Raw genomic sequence first — 19,400 nt, 5'->3', positions numbered from 1 at the left:
TTCCACACAATTGGTCAGGGGCTGCTTGGCCTGTTGTACGGGTGGGCGGGGGAGGCTCCAGGGCCAGGGAAAGCAGTCAGGCAAAGCAATACTGATGCCGCAGGTGGAAGCCAGCTGATGTGCGACTGGCAGCAACAGATGCACTCAGAATGCAAAAGGGACAGCAGGTCAGTGTCAACAAGCTGTGACTTCTCCCAGATTGTGTGCTGTGATGAGAGGAGGTAAAGAGCCCAGATGCTAGGACCCAAAGGTAAGGTCAGGACCCCCAAACCTTTTACTAGTCCTGTGTAATGTGACAAGTCGGCACACATCTCTTAGCATGGTTTCCTCCAAGGTGGCTGTGAGATTAAAGAACATATTGCTGATGACATACCTAGCACAGTGCCTGATGTACAGTGATGACTCACTGACTGATAGACTTGTTATATCATCAGTAAATTGTTCTAGGAAGTGTTTGGGGAGGTAGGAAGAGGAAGCAAGCGGAGGGTGGGCAGTGGGGGTTGTAAGCCGCTTAGGGTTATATTAGTTACTTTAAAAATAACTACCTTGTTATTTTAGATCAAAGGCTTTTGAACGATGTATGCTAAGCTGTCCTACAGGAACTCTTCCATGGAAACTAATTAAACAATCTAGAATATGCGGTAATGAATGGTTTGCAAGTAAAGACATACATAAGGATGAATGGGAAAGGATTCTGAGTTAATGAGTTTTACAGATATTGGCCCCAATCAGTTCAAGGAAGGAGCTATTCCCAGAAGGGAAAGGGCTCATCTCTTAATGATGCCAGGATTCTTTTGGGCCAGGAAGGTGCAAATAAGTACACACAAATGGAACAAAGTCTGCACTGTGAAGATGGGTGCACTTTACTGATGAAGAGAGGTGTGCTGCTTTGCTAGCTTGTAGAATTAAGAAGCATGTGTGTGCGTGTGTGTGCACACACATACGTGATGTCGCAGCTGCTGTTCTGGGGCCATGGGCTTTGGTGTCACTGAGGTCTTTCACCAGAAGCCAAGTAGACTGCCTGGAGTAGTGATGCAATGTCAATTTAGAACATCTTAATGGCTGCATTTATGCAACCATTAGACTCAGCACTCATTTTCTCTGAAATTGAGGAAAGCATTGTCACATTGAAGAAGAGAAACTGAAAAAGTGAATCATTGGTCTAACAAATGGTTCAAACTCAATGACTTTCCCCTAAGGTCTGATAGGGTGGGCTGAGAAAGTGGCTTTGGTGTTGCTCCTCTGCGGGAGGCAGTAGTCTGTGTTCTAAATCGGGAGAGTGACTTGGTTGAGCACTCTCAACCCAGCACGTAAGGGCTCCCCCTGCATCCACCTCATCTCAGAATGACGTATCTTCCTAGACCTCTCTCCTACAGTACAGTTAGCCTTTCCAAATCTTAGATGATGAGGGGGAAAAAAGTCTTTAGCTAGGCAGAACAGGTCATTTGTCTTTTGGCTCATTTTGTGTTTCTGCATAAATCCTCCATCAGCCTGTTCCTGCTCCCACTTGCCAGTGAGCAGTTTTTAATTATCAGGAAAATGGTGTTTAGTGCAATGAATCATCAGACAGTGAACAAGGAATTCAAGTCAGCTACAGAGTCGGGCACAGCCAAACATTTAGAGACAGGGCTCAGAAAACGTTCTCAGATTTGTGAGTGTTGGGGAAATATTATTAGTGGTGGTAATAATAATATCAGATGTAATATATCCCTATAACGTAAAGCATTTTATAGTAATCTGTACTATGCTTTATATTATCATTATTGCTAATATAAATATTGTTAACGTATTTATATTTTATAGTTTCCAATTATTTTCATCATAGGTTACATACCTGTGGCACAAAAATGTTATGTATGGATTAAACTGCTGATTATTAGTACCTCAAGAAAAATCTTTAATTTTGTGTTCTTTTAATTTATTAATTTCGATTAAAGATCTGATTTGCAGACATCTGTGTTCTTTGACCTAAAAATTCACTTATGCTATAGTTAAGATAAACTACAGCCTTAAAGGACCATAGTCTCAGGAGAATTACCAAATCTTAAACATGAACCAAGCCTTTAAATATATTAGGTTTGGGGAGAAATGATTTAGCCACTGTCCAGAACCTTGTTGCATGGAATGGAGTAGTTCTTGAAGCAGAAGAAACTTCTGACCATTGTCAAAGACCCGCATCAGTAGATGAGGATGCTCTCAAAAGTGAAAAGGCTGGGACATGTCTCTGGGGACGTCGCAGACATGTAGAGTGTATCTGAAAAGTGAGGGAGACCCTTTACAAGTGCCAGGGTCTCAGGGAAGAGCAGAAGAGGGCTGGAAAGAGCCATTTTAAACAGTAGGTGATATTTGGGGATTGAAAGCTGGAGGGAGAGGAGTGAATGCTTCTATCCAGGCCTCCTGTGCATTCAGGAAGTACAAAATCAATACCATAGACATCTTGGTGGAGACCACGAATACCCACATGGCTCCAGGGTTGCCAGGACAAACCTGGCACTTCCAAGCTGGTGGAGGATGCCTAGAATTCCACAGTATGGTTTCAGAGGTAGCGCATTAGGCTGTGTTTAGTCATTAATATTTTTGTGTCCCAGCAGGTTTGAACAAGCCCATGAGAAAGTGTGGCTTTTTGTTCTTTATTCTGGATTCAAGGCAAACGATGTCATTTTTGTGACTCCCCTAAATTTGGTTCAGATATTTAAGCACAAGGGGTTTTACGTGTTTGGAGATCTTTACATACAGGGACTTCATCCAATCTTCTGCCTCAGTATGTTGATCATCCCTTTTCCTCAACACTAATTAGGACTCCAAACCAGCACTGTGCTAAGAACTGTGGAAGCTATTGGCAAAACAAAGTTCACAAGGTTCTTTAGGCAATCAAGATATGAAATAACTGGAGAACGGTGCTGGATAGTCTTAGATCAGGAGCCCACATCTGGAAATGGGTTGCAAGTGCTGCAGAGACCAGAAAAGGCAGAGGCTATGGGTGCCAGTCTTCAGGGTCAGAATCCTGAAAACACCAGAACTCAGCTTGAGCCTGAAAGAACAAGTGCACATCGCATTGTACTGGAAAAGGCGAAGCCTGGAGTGTCGTGAGCCACAGCTAACGGAGCCCTGGGAGTGCATGAGTGGGGAGAGTGACACCAGCTTGAATGTGGAGGGAATCAGTGATAGTCAGAAGCATGAGAAGGCCTTGGTTACCAATAGAGGCATTAGGATTGATGTCATGGGACACACAGAGCTGACAATGGTTCCATCAGCAGGGGATGGATGTACTGAAAGTGGGGCATTGGGGGGCTCATTTTGCTGGCAAGCTGCAGCATTTGCAGGTAGTGTGGGGAAGGGGCTGGAGGTTGGAAAAATAGCTATGAGGTTGTTATTTAATGCTAATTCAGGTGTAAGATAATAGAGTTTTCAACTGGAGTGCTGCAACAAGAACAGCAGAAGAGACAAGACAAATTTCAAAGGAAGAAGTGGCTGCAGTTGATGAGCAGTCAGACGTGGGGAATTAGGGAGGGACAAGATGAACCCAAGTCAATGCCAAGACTTCTGGAATCACATGGCACTATTAACCAGGTGAAGGACTTTTGGAAAGAAATCCTATTGTAAGAGGTGCTGGCACATATGGTTTTAGACTTTGGATGTACAAATGAAATATGCAGGTGCTTAGAAGCTGGTCAGAAAACTCGAACTGAAAACAAGAGTCAGAAGAGTGGAACTGGAGTTGTGGGTTTGGGAGGCACATGGGTCGTAGATGAAAGGCTGGAGACTGGGCAGTTTCTTGGAGTAAACCTACTAGTGAAGGCTGAAGAGCACTAGAAATAGTTTGCCCCAGCTACCTCTGAGGGTTAAGACCAGGACAATGGGTGGTCGTCTTTTTCCATGAGAGCAGGGATCATGGGTGCCCAGCCAGTGCTTGAGGAAGAATCCAGGAGAGGACCCTCAGGGCAGACAAGGCAGGCTGGAAAAGCAGTGGGTGGGAGGAGGACCTTCCTGACACGTTGTGTTTGGGGGTTTTACCACATTTTTGGGATTTGCTCCAAAAACCAGTTATTGCTGAACATCTATCTCCCAAAGAAGAAAAGTAGACCACAGCTGCTTCCTCTTGAGGAAAGTATTTCAGAAAAAAAGCTTAACATCTCTCTGCTTTGTGGGTATCAATGACCGGGACAGGCAGGTACTTCCCAGCAAGGCCCACTGATTCTGGGTCACTGAGGAGTTGTTGGGAAGCTGAGGGCAAAAGCTGATGATCTCAGGACCAAAAGAGTTCACATAGTTTCTTGAGTCTCTGGCTTAGAGCCAACAGCAGACACATGGGTGAATCTAGCTCATAAAATTTATTTGCCATTTAATAAGCCCCCACTGTAAACTCAGCCACCTTTAGTACCAAGGAGGCTTTCCTCCTCTCCCAATAAGTCTTCATTTACTCTTTTCAGTGACTAACGCTCTGGTTACCCTCCAGAAGAGGGAGCCAAAATTGCTAGTCTGTCTCCTTCCTCCAGGGACACACCTGACCTGTACTTTGGTTCCCGAGGTGATTTCTTCTGGGCTGGATGCTGTGTCCCTTGCAATTCTGAAATACAGGCACCACCCAGAATCCAGAAACTGGGCGTGGAATCTTGGAACTAGACATGTTTCTGGGTGTAATTTCATCCAACATCCTGTCTAAAGCAGAAATCTTCTCTCTAGCATCCTTTACTGACAGCTCTCTAGTCTCTGCTTGAATAGGAACAGAGAACTCACACCTCCCTGCAAGGCAGACTGCCTCTTTGCTGGACAGCTCTAGTGAGGAAGCAGTGCACTTACAATGAATAAATCTGGCCTACTTTGATATTTCACTTAACGGTGCCATTTAATCTCATGAAGCCAACAACATCTTTCTTTTGCCATAATGCCATTACACTGGATGAGGACTTCCATGTCCCTGCCTGGGTGTCTGCAGCACTGAACAATGGCATTTCCAAGTCTCTTTGATAGCAGATCAGAACTTGCCACTGCTCCACAAGCAAGTTGCTCTCTTCTGGACAGGCACTTTGCAGACAATGTCCTTCTTGAAATAGGATCCCAGAACTAACATCACTCTAGATGTGTTCTTACCACAGTATCTTCCCACACAGAAGATACTGTTTATATATCACCTTTTCTAATCTGAACCCTAATCAAGACCACAGAGTCAGACAGATCTGAATTTTAAACCTTGTTTTGCAAATCATTAATTCCAAGACTCTCAACAGGTGACTTGTTCTCTCTGAGGCTTTGTTTCTTCATATGCAAAATGAACCTCATGGGGCTGTTAGGAGGATGAAACTAGTTAATATATGTAAAGTGGTTAACACAGTAAGTGTGCAATACTGGTGGTTATTAGTATTATACTGCATCAGTAACATTGCTTGGATTTTTATCAGCTATATATCACTGATATTAAGAATGTGGTCAACTAAATCATCTTTTTCACACAAATAAACAGCAAGTTAGGTCTCCTATTTGCACTGCTTTATTTTTGTTTTAACCTAAACACTAGATTCCAGATTTATCCTGCTAACATTTTGTCTTACAGATTTCAAATTAGCATTCAAAGCTGTTGGATAGTTCTGAATTTTGATTCATCTTCTCTGGTGTTAGTTATGCTCTCCAACTGTTACCTACACACTTGATAAGCTTCCCTATGCTTGCACCTGAGTCATGAATTTAAAAAACAATCAAACAAACAAGAGATTGAATAGGACAAGGACCAAAATAACACAAGGGACTTCCTTCCTGGCTGACAGAGTCACTAACCTACTTTCTTTTGGTAGGAAGACAAGCTTGGTATCCACTTAAAAATGCTTTCCCTTAGGAGACCATAAAATATTTTTGCCAAAATAAAAATTCACTCCATCTGCAATTCCTCTTGAATTTACTAAAGGTATAACCTTGGTAACTTAGATGAGGCCCTCATACTTTTTTCTTAATGAACCTTTGGGGGTTCCCAGTGATCACTGAATTCAAGTTTAAATGTCCAGAACCCATCTGCTTAATCGTCTCTCCAAATGTTTGGCAGGGATCGAGTTCAGACTCCTGTTCTGTAATCTCTGTGCTCTGCCCTCTTACCCTATGTGAAAACTAGGGTGTCTGTCAATCTAAAGTCTTTGGGCACATACCCCATTTGTTTGTGCTTTTCCCAAAGTTCACCAACAGTAGTGCTGTAATGTTATTTGCAGTTGCCTGCATACAGATGTGAGTCTGTCAGGGCCGCTTTCTGAAAGCTCTCGACCCTAAACCCCTTAACAAGTTCTCATCTTCCACTCTCCCTACCCCCACACATTCCACCCAACTCAGAAATCAGGGAGGTGTCAACCTCTACGAAGTATGTAGTAATCTAATCCTTGTAAATACCTTTTAGAGTCTACATTTCCCAAATGTAGAATCAACTGGAACTTTTCTCAAGATAGATTCCCAAACTTATCTTGCCTACCTAGATCATCCAGGTGGCCACCTGGACTGCCTAAATCATCCCACCCAGTCAATTGTTAGTCAGCCAGCACCTACTGAGAACTGGCCCACTAAAACCACGAAATAAACTGTCTCTCTGCCTCTTCCAGGACTCGGAAAGCCACATCCCCACCCTCCCACCCTTAAACATGCACGACAGGCTCAGAGGAAGAGCATCCAGCACCACACCCAGCACATCTTCTCTTCCAGCCTGCTTTCCAGCTATTCTCTTTCCACTCAATTCTGAATTCTCTTTACGTTCCTGTTCACTGGGCTCCCGGCTCTGAGGAGGAACATAAACCAGTGCCCTAGAAGCCACATTATGTTCTCAGGTTTACCAGATCTGCCATGTCTCAACTAGCTAGAGAAGGTATTCTGTTTGCAAACATTTCTGTCACTTCTTCTTCAGCCTTTGCATCAGTTTGAAAGGAAGGTCTGGGAGGGGAGGGGCTGCCAGCCTCTCTGTAGTGTCCTGTGCTCTACCTGCAGGCAAGAGAGGCAGGGGCTTGCTCAGACATTAATGAACAAGCTGGGGAGCTGCTGGTTTTCTGTTACTCCCCAGTCGGGAAGATCTCAGAGCTCCAAATTGCTGTCTGCATCCCCCAGAAGTTCATGCCTGTGGATGGTCCAGGTATAATTATGTGCACACATTCTGATCAGACATTATCAATCTTTCTGCCTCCTGCAGTGGGATTCAGAGTGGGGAGCCACCAAACACCACCTTGGACAGCTGGGATTAGTCCTGGAGCTGTTCCTCATAATCAAGCCGTGGAAAGAGCATGGGCTCTGCAGCCAGGCTTAGAGGGTGTGCAGTCTGCCTTTGCTACTTAGTCATGTGCCCTAGATAAGTCACTTAACCTTCCTAGATTAGTTCATTTCTCTTAGAGTGGTTGTGAAGGTTCAATGAGTTTAAGAGAGCTACCAGAATAAAACTCCCAATGCTGGGAGTTCCCTCACCCATTACTTCTACCCCTACCCCCTCTTTGGCCAGGCCCTCCCTCCATCAGAGCCTTCCATTTCCCCTTCTGTTATATGTGTGCTGAGCCATCCACCAGCTCTACACTCCTTTGACCATGATTCTCCAACAGTAATAGCTTTAGTCAGGGAGATGGATATTCACAGGAGTAAATGCACAAATGCAATTCAACGCAAGAGACTGAGTTCAGATAACTTGGGTGCAAAGAGAAGTCAGGTGCCCAGGGTTGGATCAAAAGAGAATAGTTATGAATAGAGGGAAAGGACAAGATTTATAAAAGGCAAACCAAATTAAAAAGAGGACAGACTTCTAAGGAAGCCAAGGGAGTGAACCCAGACCCAAAAAAAACCCTACATCCATCCTGAGTCCCAGGAATGGCGACTATGCAGCTGGCCAACAATGTTCCTTCAGCTGTGCTCTCTTGTTCCAGCAAGGCCACTATTACTGCAGACTGAGGACTGGTTTTTCTATGGATCTCAGGAACCAGTAAAATCTTCCTCTGTTGGTCTGAGAGGTGACAGAGTCCCCCAAAAGGTGGCTGTGAGCATTTTGGAAGCACACTTTTGTGCACATGGGTACCATGTGATGGCCTGGCATAGCTACTCCTCGAGAGCAGGAGAACAGGCAGATCTCAGGTTGCAGCAGCTGAAAGGGCAAAACGTTCCACCCCGTTCGATGTTTGGAGACCCTCTGTACCCCACCCAAGGGGTGAAGCCAAGATTTGGCTTGCACGCTTTTGGAAAGGGAGCTCTCACCGAAGGCATCCTAAGGCATCTTTGGCTATGTCTAGACTTCGAAGTGAGAGTCCTCATTTTGAACCTAATGTATCTTTATGGTCCTGGCTCCGCTTTCAGGCTGACATGACCACCTCTAAATGTTTCATCCACAGCATTCACAGGATGCCAGATCTGAAATGGACCTTACAGTGGCTCATGATGAAAAGGAGTCAGCCCTGAGCAAGAGTCAGGGAAGCAATGTCAGGATCCTGAGGCAGAGGCAGGGAAGCAGGGAGACGAAGGTCGCCCTTGAGGAAATACTGAGGCACCCTGGTGGGTACACCATCACTTGAGAATCACAGGTACAGGCAAAGTCCCTGTTATCCAGGTGAGGAAGGTAAGGCCCTGCCTGGAAGGGCTAATGCACAGGCCAACATAAATAGAAGCATCCTGTAGATTATGCAGCAAGGCACACAGTCAGGCCATAGGAAAAGAAAGAGAACACAGTAGGGTGCATCCCTCTGAAATCAGTGACAATGGAGGCCTAGGGTGGCCCAGGGAGAGAAAGAAAGAGGAATAAGCAGGACTCTGAATATAGCAGGAGCTGTGCCTGTGGCCTAGAGGGGCCCCCCATTTGGGCTGCTGATGGTGGGGGCCGCCCTGGGATATCGTGGGAAAGCAGTGGTGCTCAAGCCAGTGAGGAACCCATAGCTCCCTCCAGCAATAAGTGCCCTGGGCAGCAGCCCAGCTCTGCAAACCCTTGGCAGGGTCTTGATCTTAGATTGAAAGCCACATCCACGAAATGCCCTTTGTACAGTCCGAGTCAGCACTGGCTGCATTAGAACACAAGCTCCTTCATGGTGCAGCTGCTTCTGTGAACATCCTGGCATCACTTTCCCACCTTGGGTAACCTTGGAGAAGCAGCAGTCTGGTCCATGAGAACTTTGGCCTGGGAGTCCATGTTCGCCCCCAGAAGAACCCCCATGTGGAAGCAGGCTTGGCATGTAGGTACCTGGGAGGTCTGTTTTCCATGCTTATTGCTGAGAGAACAGGAAGCACCGGCCTTACATCGCAACAAGGGGGATGAGGGGAGACACGAGGCTCACAGAAGAAGCCTTGACAGAGCATAGCACACAGTGCTGGGACAGATTTCTGAGGGCATCTGTCGAATTCAAAAGGAGTTATTTAGAAACAGAATGTGTCTGCTGTAAGGATCTGAGAATTCTGTTTTCTGGAGGCAGGAAGGTGGCCCAACTGACCTAGCGAGACCTTTCTCAGATCCTGCAATGCCGTCATTATACAGATGAGAAAATGAGTCTGATAGAGAACTTTATGTTGCACATTGGTGAAAAGAAATTTTAGTTATAAAGATATTATAAATATAGGTTTATAAAAGAGAGGGGAGGAGGATAATGAGTGAGAAAAACTTTTAAAGATACTGCTTAAAGGAAAACACTTGGGAGATATCCCAGCACTTTGGCCTCTTGGGCTCTGCTATCTTTTTAATTCCCTACATTCATGTTCTATGGCTTATCTGTGAATTTGGTTAACACATTCCCCAGCCACTCAATTGGATAAGATAAGGCAGAAGATGTTAATAGAGAGCCCTCCATCTTTTCCCACTGAGTCTGATGTGAGGATTCATTGACTTGCTAAACCCAGTCTTTTCCCTGCATTCTGTGTCCTATATGGGCTTATCAACACAGACAATAATCTACCCACCAGGCATCCAGTGAGTACCCACAACAGGTAGACGGTAGATGGGAGGGCAGCCTGTTGCCCCTGGGAACCTGCAGAAAGGTGGCCAAGGCACTGGGGCTGAGAGGGAACTTGCCACCGGGACCAGCCAGTCTGGCTATAAAGAGCACTCTGAGCATTAGCCCAGAGGCCTATGGGGGTTAGACACTGGGTGTCTGCTTTCTACTTACCTCGGCCTGTGCTGTAATGCTGGAGCTTATCGCTGTACACAGCCTCTTTGCTATAAGCCCGTTTCCTGCGGATACAAAGAGGTGCTCGCTCAGCCACAGGACACACCCACCACTCTGTTCCAGGTACCTCCATCTAGGCCCCAGTCCAGATGGGGGCTCACCCGGGACATCTCCCAGGATTGGGGACTGGGCAACTCTCACTTCAGCCCTCCTGCTGCAGTTAGAGCTCTGGTTGATCACACCTCACCCCTGTGGGCAGATGGGTCTGCTTTCCAGTCAAGGGTTACAGAAGCCCAGCGGGGCTGTGGGATCCCATTTAGAGGGCAGAGCTGATGAGGGCAGAGGCAAAGAGGATGCCCATCAGCACTTAAGCTACATTGCAGAACTGCTTGGGAGGGAGCCAACTACAGGGGTTTGCATGGCAGAATCTGGGCTAACCACTGAAGGCAGTAGCAGCAGTATTAAAAAAATCACAAGGCTTTCAGGGCTAGCTCTTCTGCAGAACTCAGAGTTTCCCCTTCCTCTTCATCTTCTCTCCTGCCAGTCTGCCTCCCTCTTGCTGGCTGCTGAGAGCCTGAGCTCTCTAACTGGAGGATGGGCTGTGCACAGGCTTGATGCTCCAGTGGGTCAAAGGCAATTTTGTAACTGTCACTCTGAAAAGCCATTGTGTGTAAGGGGGGCTAAAAGTCTTCGTTAAAATGAGGTTTGAGGATGGATACTGTTTACTCATAGCCTTGTCCAGCTCTCATACAATTTTTTTTTTCCCAGCTAAATAAATATCTGAAGAATTCTAGGCTGCTCTTGGATTGAGATGGAGTGATGACTGTGGTCGTGAATGGTCACACCCTATCTGATCCACACAGCCCGGGAAAGGGCATATGGAGAGGGGCTCTCTGGGCCCAAGGAGAACAAGTGAGAGTGGAGGACCTACCTGCTACAGACGATAGAGATGGCCACCAAGGACACAACGAACACGACGCCGGCCGCTGCCGAGCCAGCAATCAGGGGCAGCTGCTCCCTCAGCTCTGACTTGTAATCATCTAGGTGAGAAAGAGGCATTAGAATCCTTCCCATGTGCCCTTTGCATACAGCTGATACTCAGTGCACGATACCAAACACATGATCTAAATACACATATATGTAGAGGACAGTGTCTATGTGTCAGAGCTGTAAGTCTAACCAAAACAAACAGCAATTTTTAAGTTATAAATAAACAAAAACAACCGTAAACAAAGGACAATGAAAACAAAACAGCCGTGACAGAATCTGGGAACTACAGCTGATGACATTCCTGGAGCAGAGATGACTCCCAATCTACATTCCCTCAATTGGAAGGTCTCTCAAAGAACTGTCAGCCATGTTAAGGACATTCCAATGAAGGGGACTTATCTAAATGAAAACCACTGCTGAAATATCTTCTAAAGCATGAAGTTATGAAATGGCGCAGAGTCAACAGATTCATTGAGCATATATTTAAAGAGTATCTGCAGTCAGCCAGCACTACCCCCAGGCACTGTGGAGGATGAAGAAATGCCTGAGAAATGAATGGCCCAGCACTCTGAGTTCCCACTCAAGAAGAAAATGATCAAGACTTCTGCCAAATGTTAGAACCATGCTGAATTATGCAGTGGAATGGGAAGCCTATGGGTCATAGAGGCAGACAGAGCTCACCTAAATCCTGGTGTTACTATGTGTAAGCTTTGTGATATTGGACACGTGATTTAGTCTTTCTGACCCTCAGACTGTTGAGAAAAACCAAATCATATGAAGCACATTTCACCCTGTCTGCTCTATCATGGGTGTCCTAAATACTACATCTCTTTTCTTTAATCTATACAAATCATTTCGCCCAGCTGGCTAGTATTAGTATTGTCCTAGTTATGCTTTCACTGGTGTTTGAAAGAACTATTATCTAATGTTCAGGACCTAGGCATATGGAAGTCAAGCTATTTATGTTCTATTACAATTAGAGTTGCCAGCTATAGCAAATACGAATGTAGGACTGCCAATCACATTTGAATTTCTGATAAACAATGAATAAGGTTTTAGTATAAGTATGCCTGAAATATTGCTTGGGAGATACTTACACTAAAACACTATTTTTGTTTGTCTGAAATTCAAATTTAACTGTCCATCTTATATTTTATCTAGCAACCCTAATGACAATACTTCTTTTTTTTTTTTTTTTTAGACAGTCTTGCTCTGTCGTCCAGGCTGGAGCACAGTGGCACAAACTTGGCTCACTGTAACCTTCACCTCCCTAGTTTAAGCAATTCTCGTGTCTCAGCCTCCCGAGTAGCTGGAATTACAGGCACACGCCACCATACCTGGCTACTTTTTGTATTTTTAGTAGAGGTGGGGTTTCACCATGTTGGCCAGGCTGGTATTGAACTCCTGACCTTAAGTGATCCACCCGCCTCAGCCTCCCAAAGTGCTGGGATTACAGGTGTGAGCCACCATGCCCAGCCGACAATACTTCTTAAAGTGAGGTTCCCTATGAGCTATCAGAATTACCTGAGCCTGACTGTTAAACATGCCTATTTCCAGACCCCTCCTCAGATCTACTGAATAAGAACCTCTGGGTGAAGAGGAGGGTATCTGCATATTTAACAAACAGTCCAGGCGATTCTAATGTTCCCCAATGTTTGAAAACTATCCATCAACCATGTTGGTGAAAAAGATTTCTAAGAACAAGGATATTGGTTCTTGAAGCCTCCCACTCTCTAGAATTTTAAAGATGGAAGTCAATTTTAAAGACTGAAGGTAAATTTTCAGTTGCCCTCAGCTGAGAGCTTTCTGTAATATGTGTATTTGCTTTCTGTAATATGTGCATTTAAAATATAAATTTGGCAATAGAAAAATACACAGGGAACCACAATGAAGCCTCCTTAACAACGTCTTTATAAATTAAAAACTTCATAATGTAATATGAAACTTGAATGATTTTTTAAAAATTAGGCAGCTATGTCAAAGATCAGAACAGTGTAGCTAAGAGCAGCCCAGGGCCATAGTGGGTCTGCCCTGTGTGGAGGTCACCAGCCCAAAGTGTGGCCATTGACTCTGGGCGGGATTCCACAGGTCCTCCCTGCCCCAATGACCCTATCATCAATCAACATTTTGACTACCTTCGCTCTGCAGACAGGCCTGCTTTCCCAGTGAACATAATCAGTACCCATGTGTGAACCTCAGTCGTTAAGATAAATACTCCCGAATTTGGCCACTTACCAGAACACTCTTACCTCCAGCCCCTCTTGGGTTTGCAACACTTAACTGCCAAATGTAAAAGAAATAGCCTTCTTGGGAGAAATTTGTTACTTCTTGATTTGTCTAGTAGAATTGCCAAGAGACCAGCACTCAGAGCATTTTGAGTTTTGGGCTTTTAATTCTGTGTACCTCCTGATGCCAGAGTGCCTATAAATCTAGACAGTAAGTGAGGTGCAAAGTGGGGGACAGAGTCCTTAAGGAAAAAGAAGACAGTCTGTGTTCTTTTCATACCAGTAGCCTCATTAACCTGAATTAACTGGCTTACCTCTCTACCCCATCTCACCATCCTCAAAATATAAGAGAAAGTTCACCTCAAATAAACTTAAAATAGGTTGCAAACTCCAATCCTACAGAGGCCAGATGGTTCATATCAAAGCATCCAGGTTAGAAATATTGGGAAGTGGTGGGTAACATATGGAGACAGCTGCCTCTCAACTTTAAGGCAAGGTCCTCACTCCAGAGTGCCCATGAGCATTTGCTTTTCTTACAATTTTTTCACAGAACATCAACATCCTGATTTGTATAAGAAACCACCTGATTTTAAATGTTTCCAATGAATTTCAAAATTGTTAAAAAATACAATGTGCATCAAGATAAAATCTCAAGTCCTATCAAACACCCAGACTAAGAGCATTGGCCTAAAATAAAATGCTCTATAAGGACAGACGGTTTTATGGATAATTTAATTAATGAAGGAAAAAATTGAAAGCTTTCAATTTGGGGAGTCAGGAATAGACTGACATTTGGAAAATTATCAGGAAACAGCTCATAAGTGAATAATAAATACAGATAATATAGGTAGGTAGGCAGATACACAAATGAGTACATAAACTATGGTAAATGGCTAGCTAAGAGAGAGAGTGGTGGGCACAGTCAGATGGATACACTTGAGCACAATGCTGAGGCTACTGGGAAATCAGATTTTTCAGAACTATTGAGGGGGGTGGTCTCAGAGGACTGGGGCAGATAGTGATAATAGGGAACTAATAAAACCCAAAGGTAGAAGTATATTTATGGTGATAGACTTTCTGGCCTTGAGGACACCTTGGCTGTTCTCTCTGGAGACATCTGAGCAGGATGTACTGGGGGTCACATGTGAAGTTGCTTCAAATTTCTGAGATCCCAGGTGCCTGAGACTGCCACATCCCACATTTTATCTCTCCATTTCCTCCCTGAAGACCTCAGCTCATGAAACTGGGCCATTAGCTCAGCTTTCAGACCATAAGCACGGAGGAGTGAAGTGGGCGTGAGGGTGAAACAGCAGAGGCATCTGGCCCTGGATACAGAGGCAAGAGGGCACACTGGCTCCATGAGACAGGAATGAGTCTCATTGCTGAAATGCAAGCTCACACATGGCAAGAGACCCTTCAAAGGCAAATCCAATCAGATGTTGGGAGAGAAATGAGCCAGACTTCAGGAAAATCTACATGGCCCTACTGGGAGGCAAACCATTTGAAGGGAATTCCCCTGGAATCCAGTTGGAGATTGGCATTTTGGCTAGTGCAGCATCTTTGGGGCTACTTTTTCTCCCACACTGCCTGCCCTGTGATTTTGCCACTGCCCTCCCCGACCCTTACCATCCGTCAGAGTTTGGAAGCACATCTTGCCACTGAACTTGCCGTAGCCAGCAACAGTGCGGGCGCGCACCTGTACCACATATACCATGCCAGGCCGCAGCCCATCAATCCTTGCTGTGTTGGTCTGACTCCTGGCCATGGAGGAGTTGAACTCATTGTGTTCCTAAAAGAAAGCAAGGGAAAGGGTCACCATCTCATTCCTGAAGGCTACACCCCCAGCCCATTCCACCCTGGAGTACGCAGGCCCCATTAGTTCTTGGTCCTGCAGATCTGCTAGAAGTTGTCATCAGCTCCAGGCCATTCCTCTGGATGGGGACAAGAAGTCTGATCTGGGCCAAGGGAATGCAGGGATTCAGGGTCAGGTCTGGACTATGAGGTGGCCACATTCTGAAGAAAGAGGCCCAGGGAAATGGCTGAGTGCTCAGGGACTGGCAAGGAAGCTTATAGTCATTCTCTAGTCCTCCTCCCCCACAGTTCAGAGGTGAAATAACATAGCACATCCAGCTTTGCAAAATCCCCTCAAGTCTCTGACCTCAGCAGAAGCAAACTAGGCAACATCCATCTGCCCCCTGCTGCCTCTCTTTGTCTTGCTTCTGCTGAGTTGTCCTGTTTTCTCCCCTGACTCAGGATCTCCCTAGACACTCCCCAAAGTGGCTGTTCTACATCACTTCCCTTCAGTTCCTTCAAGTGCTCAGGCAAAAGGCTTTGTGCCCACTCTGCTGAAGAGGTAGAGGCCACTCTGTACTGCCCTCCACACCTACTTCTGCCCTTACCTTGCCCTGTGTCTGGGTGTGCATCCCCCAGCTACTTCCTGCCAGCATTCAGAGCGGGCGTGTACCTTGTTCCTGGAGAGCGGCCCCTGTGTCCTCATCCCCCCACCTACTCAGGATCAGGCCCATTCTTCTGTCTGTCACTCTCTCCAGCACTTTCTGTGCTGACCACTATAGTCCCTGTCATCTGCACACTTGGGTCCTCTGATGTGCAGAGAGTTCTTCTGTTTTCCAGAAGCATGACTCGCCCATCATGAGTGCCCTTAAAGGTGGCTTTTTCTCCTTGTCGCTTATCTTACTAAACACGTGATTTGTGCCTGGACTTTTGCAGCCTCTTGTCTTTCCTGATGTTCCCCATCCACCCCACCCAATGCCACGCTTCTTTTCTTAAAAACTATCATCATGCAAAGGCAAAACTCTTAAATATAAATTCACAGGTCCTTCATGCTGAAGTCAATTCCAATCGCTCACATTCCCCTAAATCCGGGGACCACATCTTGGCCAGCAGGCATTTGCTTAGGCTGTTTTCTTTGTCTAAAATGTCTCTCTCCAGGGCTCCTCTACTCCATCCAGATTGCTTAAGCCTATGTATCCCAAGGCCTCCTCTCTTGGAAGGTTTCTCTCACCAGTCTGGGCTGTGGACTCTACACCACTGTCATTCCGAATCACACCTCACCCCAGCACCTTCTTATATACCAGCCTGGCCTCTAATCATTTTCACATGAGCATATCTTTTGTTTGCAAAGATTCTGGGTTATCTGCAAGTATGCACGAACAGAAGCTTGAAGCCCGGGCCTGTCTTTGTCTGTACCATGAATCCTAGAGAAAAATGGGGATCTAGTGAAAATGAAGAGTTTGGATCACTAGGAGGGAGTGATCCAAGTCCCTGTGTCTTCTGTGCAGATCTGGGGTACTGAGATGAGTTCTAGGCACCGTGGTTCAAGAAGCATGCTTTACAAATTGTAAACTGCATTCTCAGTAAAATGACAGAAGAAAGAGAGTTGAGCTAGGATATAGTACAGTGATAAGAAATTCCCATTGTTTAAAATATATAAAGAATATATTTTACATAAATATATGTAAAGAATACAGTACAGTGAAAAGAAATTCCCATTGTTTAAAATATATAAAAGCCTACTTTGCAAAATCAAAGATGACCTGATGTGTATTTACTCACTCATTCCTTCATTTGGCCAGCCAGTTACGTTTATGACACACTACTATGTCTGGGTGCTATACATGGGCTGCAGGTACAAAGGCATGGTCCCTTTCCTCTGGGGATGTAACATCTGTGGGTAGACTGATAAATAAACAGAAGACGACAGCAGTGTTGACTGAGAGAGTTGGCAGAGAGCAGTTCAGGGGAATGTGGGGGCACAGCAGGGGACCATCCAGCCCAGACTTCAGAGGAGATGCAGAGTGACTCAGGGAAAGGGTGACCTGAGTTGAGTCACAAAAGATGAAATAAATTAGCCACATGGATGGATGTGGAGAGTGAGAACAGAATTAAATATACAGAAGCAAGGCCTGGAGGAGTTCAGGAGACTGCAAGTAATTGGCATATCTGAAGTGTGGGTGGCATAGAAATGCCCATAAATGATTCAGAAGCAATTGTGAGGGACCACAGGTCCCAGGTCAGCTCAAACACACAGTTGAAAGTTACAAAGAGGCCCATTCTCACTCTAATGAAGGGGATGTCTACTGGGCCCTGGGAGAGACTGCCTGCAGAGGAGCTGCCCACCCACTATTTGATCTATTTAAACACAAGGGGATCCTCCCCACCACCGATCAGGGATTCAGAAGAAAGGCTGTCCACTATAAAAGGGATGTCATCCAGAACTTTGATCATTTCTATTTTGACACAGTGCAGATCTGAGATCTGAAACTATGAAAATCACCAAGTCACCTTGCAAATAAGAATAAAATTCCATTGCTACAAAATCCAAGCAGCTGCCTGAATTCTCTGGTTTTACCAGAATCTGCTGAAATCAGGCGCTGGTTGATAAATGTGAAGCAGTGACTGGATAGCTGTTATTGAAAAACTATTTTAATACATCATTGGTATTTGGATTGTGAGGACCAAACATTACTCCATAATCACTTTATAGTCCAAACATTCTTGAAGAAGTTCAGTGATTAAAATGAATATTAGCTCTTGTTCCCCACAAAATCATTAATCAATTTCAGGCAAATCAGTAACAGCCACAAGTTACTTTTTTTTTTTCTATTGGTTGCTTATGACTGATTATAAGTTATGTCGGAGACAGAGGATGCAGGATGGAGAACACAGCTATTGAGGGCAGAGACCATGTTTCCCTCATTTCTTCTTCCCCACCCCAACATGCAGCGCAGTGCTCATACCACCTGGGTGCTCAACAACTCAATGTTAAATGAATAAATAAACAGTACACTTCGGTCCAGTTATTTGAACCAATTGATTGAGCACAAGATATTGCCAAGGTCTGAAAGAGTCTCTATGAGAAAATGATCCTAAAATTTGAAAGGTAGGAATTCCCAAGGCCTAAACCAGCCAGTCCTAACCTATACAGTTATTATGAAGAGCGAGTAACCATAAACGCTTAATCATTAAGACAGCTGAGAGCAGATGTAGATGCTCCTCCCATGGTTTGCCTACAAGCGCTGACACCAGGAGTGAAAAGTGCTACACGACAGTAAACAAGAGAGAATGATGAATGGAAATGTATTAAAATGGGGAAGGAGATGAACATGGGAAAGGCTCGGGGAGTGTCATCAGCTCGATGGCATCTGAGCTCTCTATTAATGAGCTGGTGGAGGAAGCAAAAGCCTCATCAATTCTACTCATAGAGTGAAACTGAAAGGGGTCCTAAGTGCAAACCAAGGGTTATGTGGAGCAGAAGACCCATGGAAGGTTTTCAGGGGTTACAAAACTGCCCTCATGAACCAGCTACCTGTTTTGATAAAGTTCCACTGGCACCCAGCCACGCCCATCGATTTGCATATTGCCTATGGCTACTTTCCTGCTACAAAGGCAGAGTCCACTATAGCAGTTGGGGCAAAAACCATATGGCCCAGAAGCCTAAATTAATTACTTTCTGGTTCTTTACAGGAAAAGCTTGCTGACTCCTGGTTTAGATGAAGGGGCTGGGCCTTCCTTGTGGGGAGAGGAGATGGCACAAGATGAAGAAATAATGGGGTTTGCTTCTTTGGACCAAATCCAAGACACCCACTGCACTGAATTCTGTGTTTACATCTTCTAAAGACCAGGATTCCAAGGCCACACGGAGCAGATAGGCAGATCATTCTGTTCGCAAGTATTTGGATTTATTATTAAGATACAATCTCTTATTTTGGGAGCCACATTAATTTTGAGATCCTCAGCATCAGGGGTGCTTGCATCCATGCTCCTATCAAGCTCAGAAGTTTCCACCACTGAAGTATAATAAAAATGTGTAAAGTTCTGTTTCTGTGACTCCCTAGCTATGACCTGTGTTGTTATGGGTAAGTCATTTAACGTTTCCATGACATAGCTCCATCATCTATAAATTGGCTATATGTGTTTTCAAGTATACGCTTTTTTTTTTCCTTTAAGGTTCAGAGCTAATAAATCTGTGTATATCTGGCACAGAATAGATACTCAGCATACGATGAATTATCATCATTGCTTCAAAAGGCCCTCATGGGCTAACATCTTTTTCTTTGGTTATCCTAGGAATAGTCAAAGC

At 44.9% G+C, this 19,400-nt stretch overlaps 1 protein-coding gene across 4 annotated transcripts in view; it reads right to left on the bottom strand.

Annotated features, from left to right (window-relative positions):
* EPHB1 (EPH receptor B1) overlaps positions 1–19,400 on the bottom strand; it is a 451,907-nt gene that overhangs the window by 76,007 nt on the left and 356,500 nt on the right. For all 4 annotated transcript variants that reach the window (XM_074033728.1, XM_005545827.4, XM_045386941.2 and 1 more), the window contains 3 exons: positions 14,927–15,089; positions 11,017–11,125; positions 10,086–10,150 (listed from right to left, as the gene is read on the bottom strand). In XM_074033728.1, coding sequence (XP_073889829.1) covers positions 10,086–10,150; positions 11,017–11,125; positions 14,927–15,089 — 337 coding nt within the window. The remainder of the gene's footprint in view (positions 1–10,085; positions 10,151–11,016; positions 11,126–14,926; positions 15,090–19,400) is intronic.

The sequence above is a fragment of the Macaca fascicularis genome, chromosome 2 (genome assembly GCF_037993035.2).
Source record: "Macaca fascicularis isolate 582-1 chromosome 2, T2T-MFA8v1.1".
Classification (NCBI taxonomy): Eukaryota; Metazoa; Chordata; class Mammalia; order Primates; family Cercopithecidae; genus Macaca; species Macaca fascicularis.
Note: the sequence above shows the minus strand (reverse complement) of the source record. Positions and strands in the feature narration are given on the sequence as shown.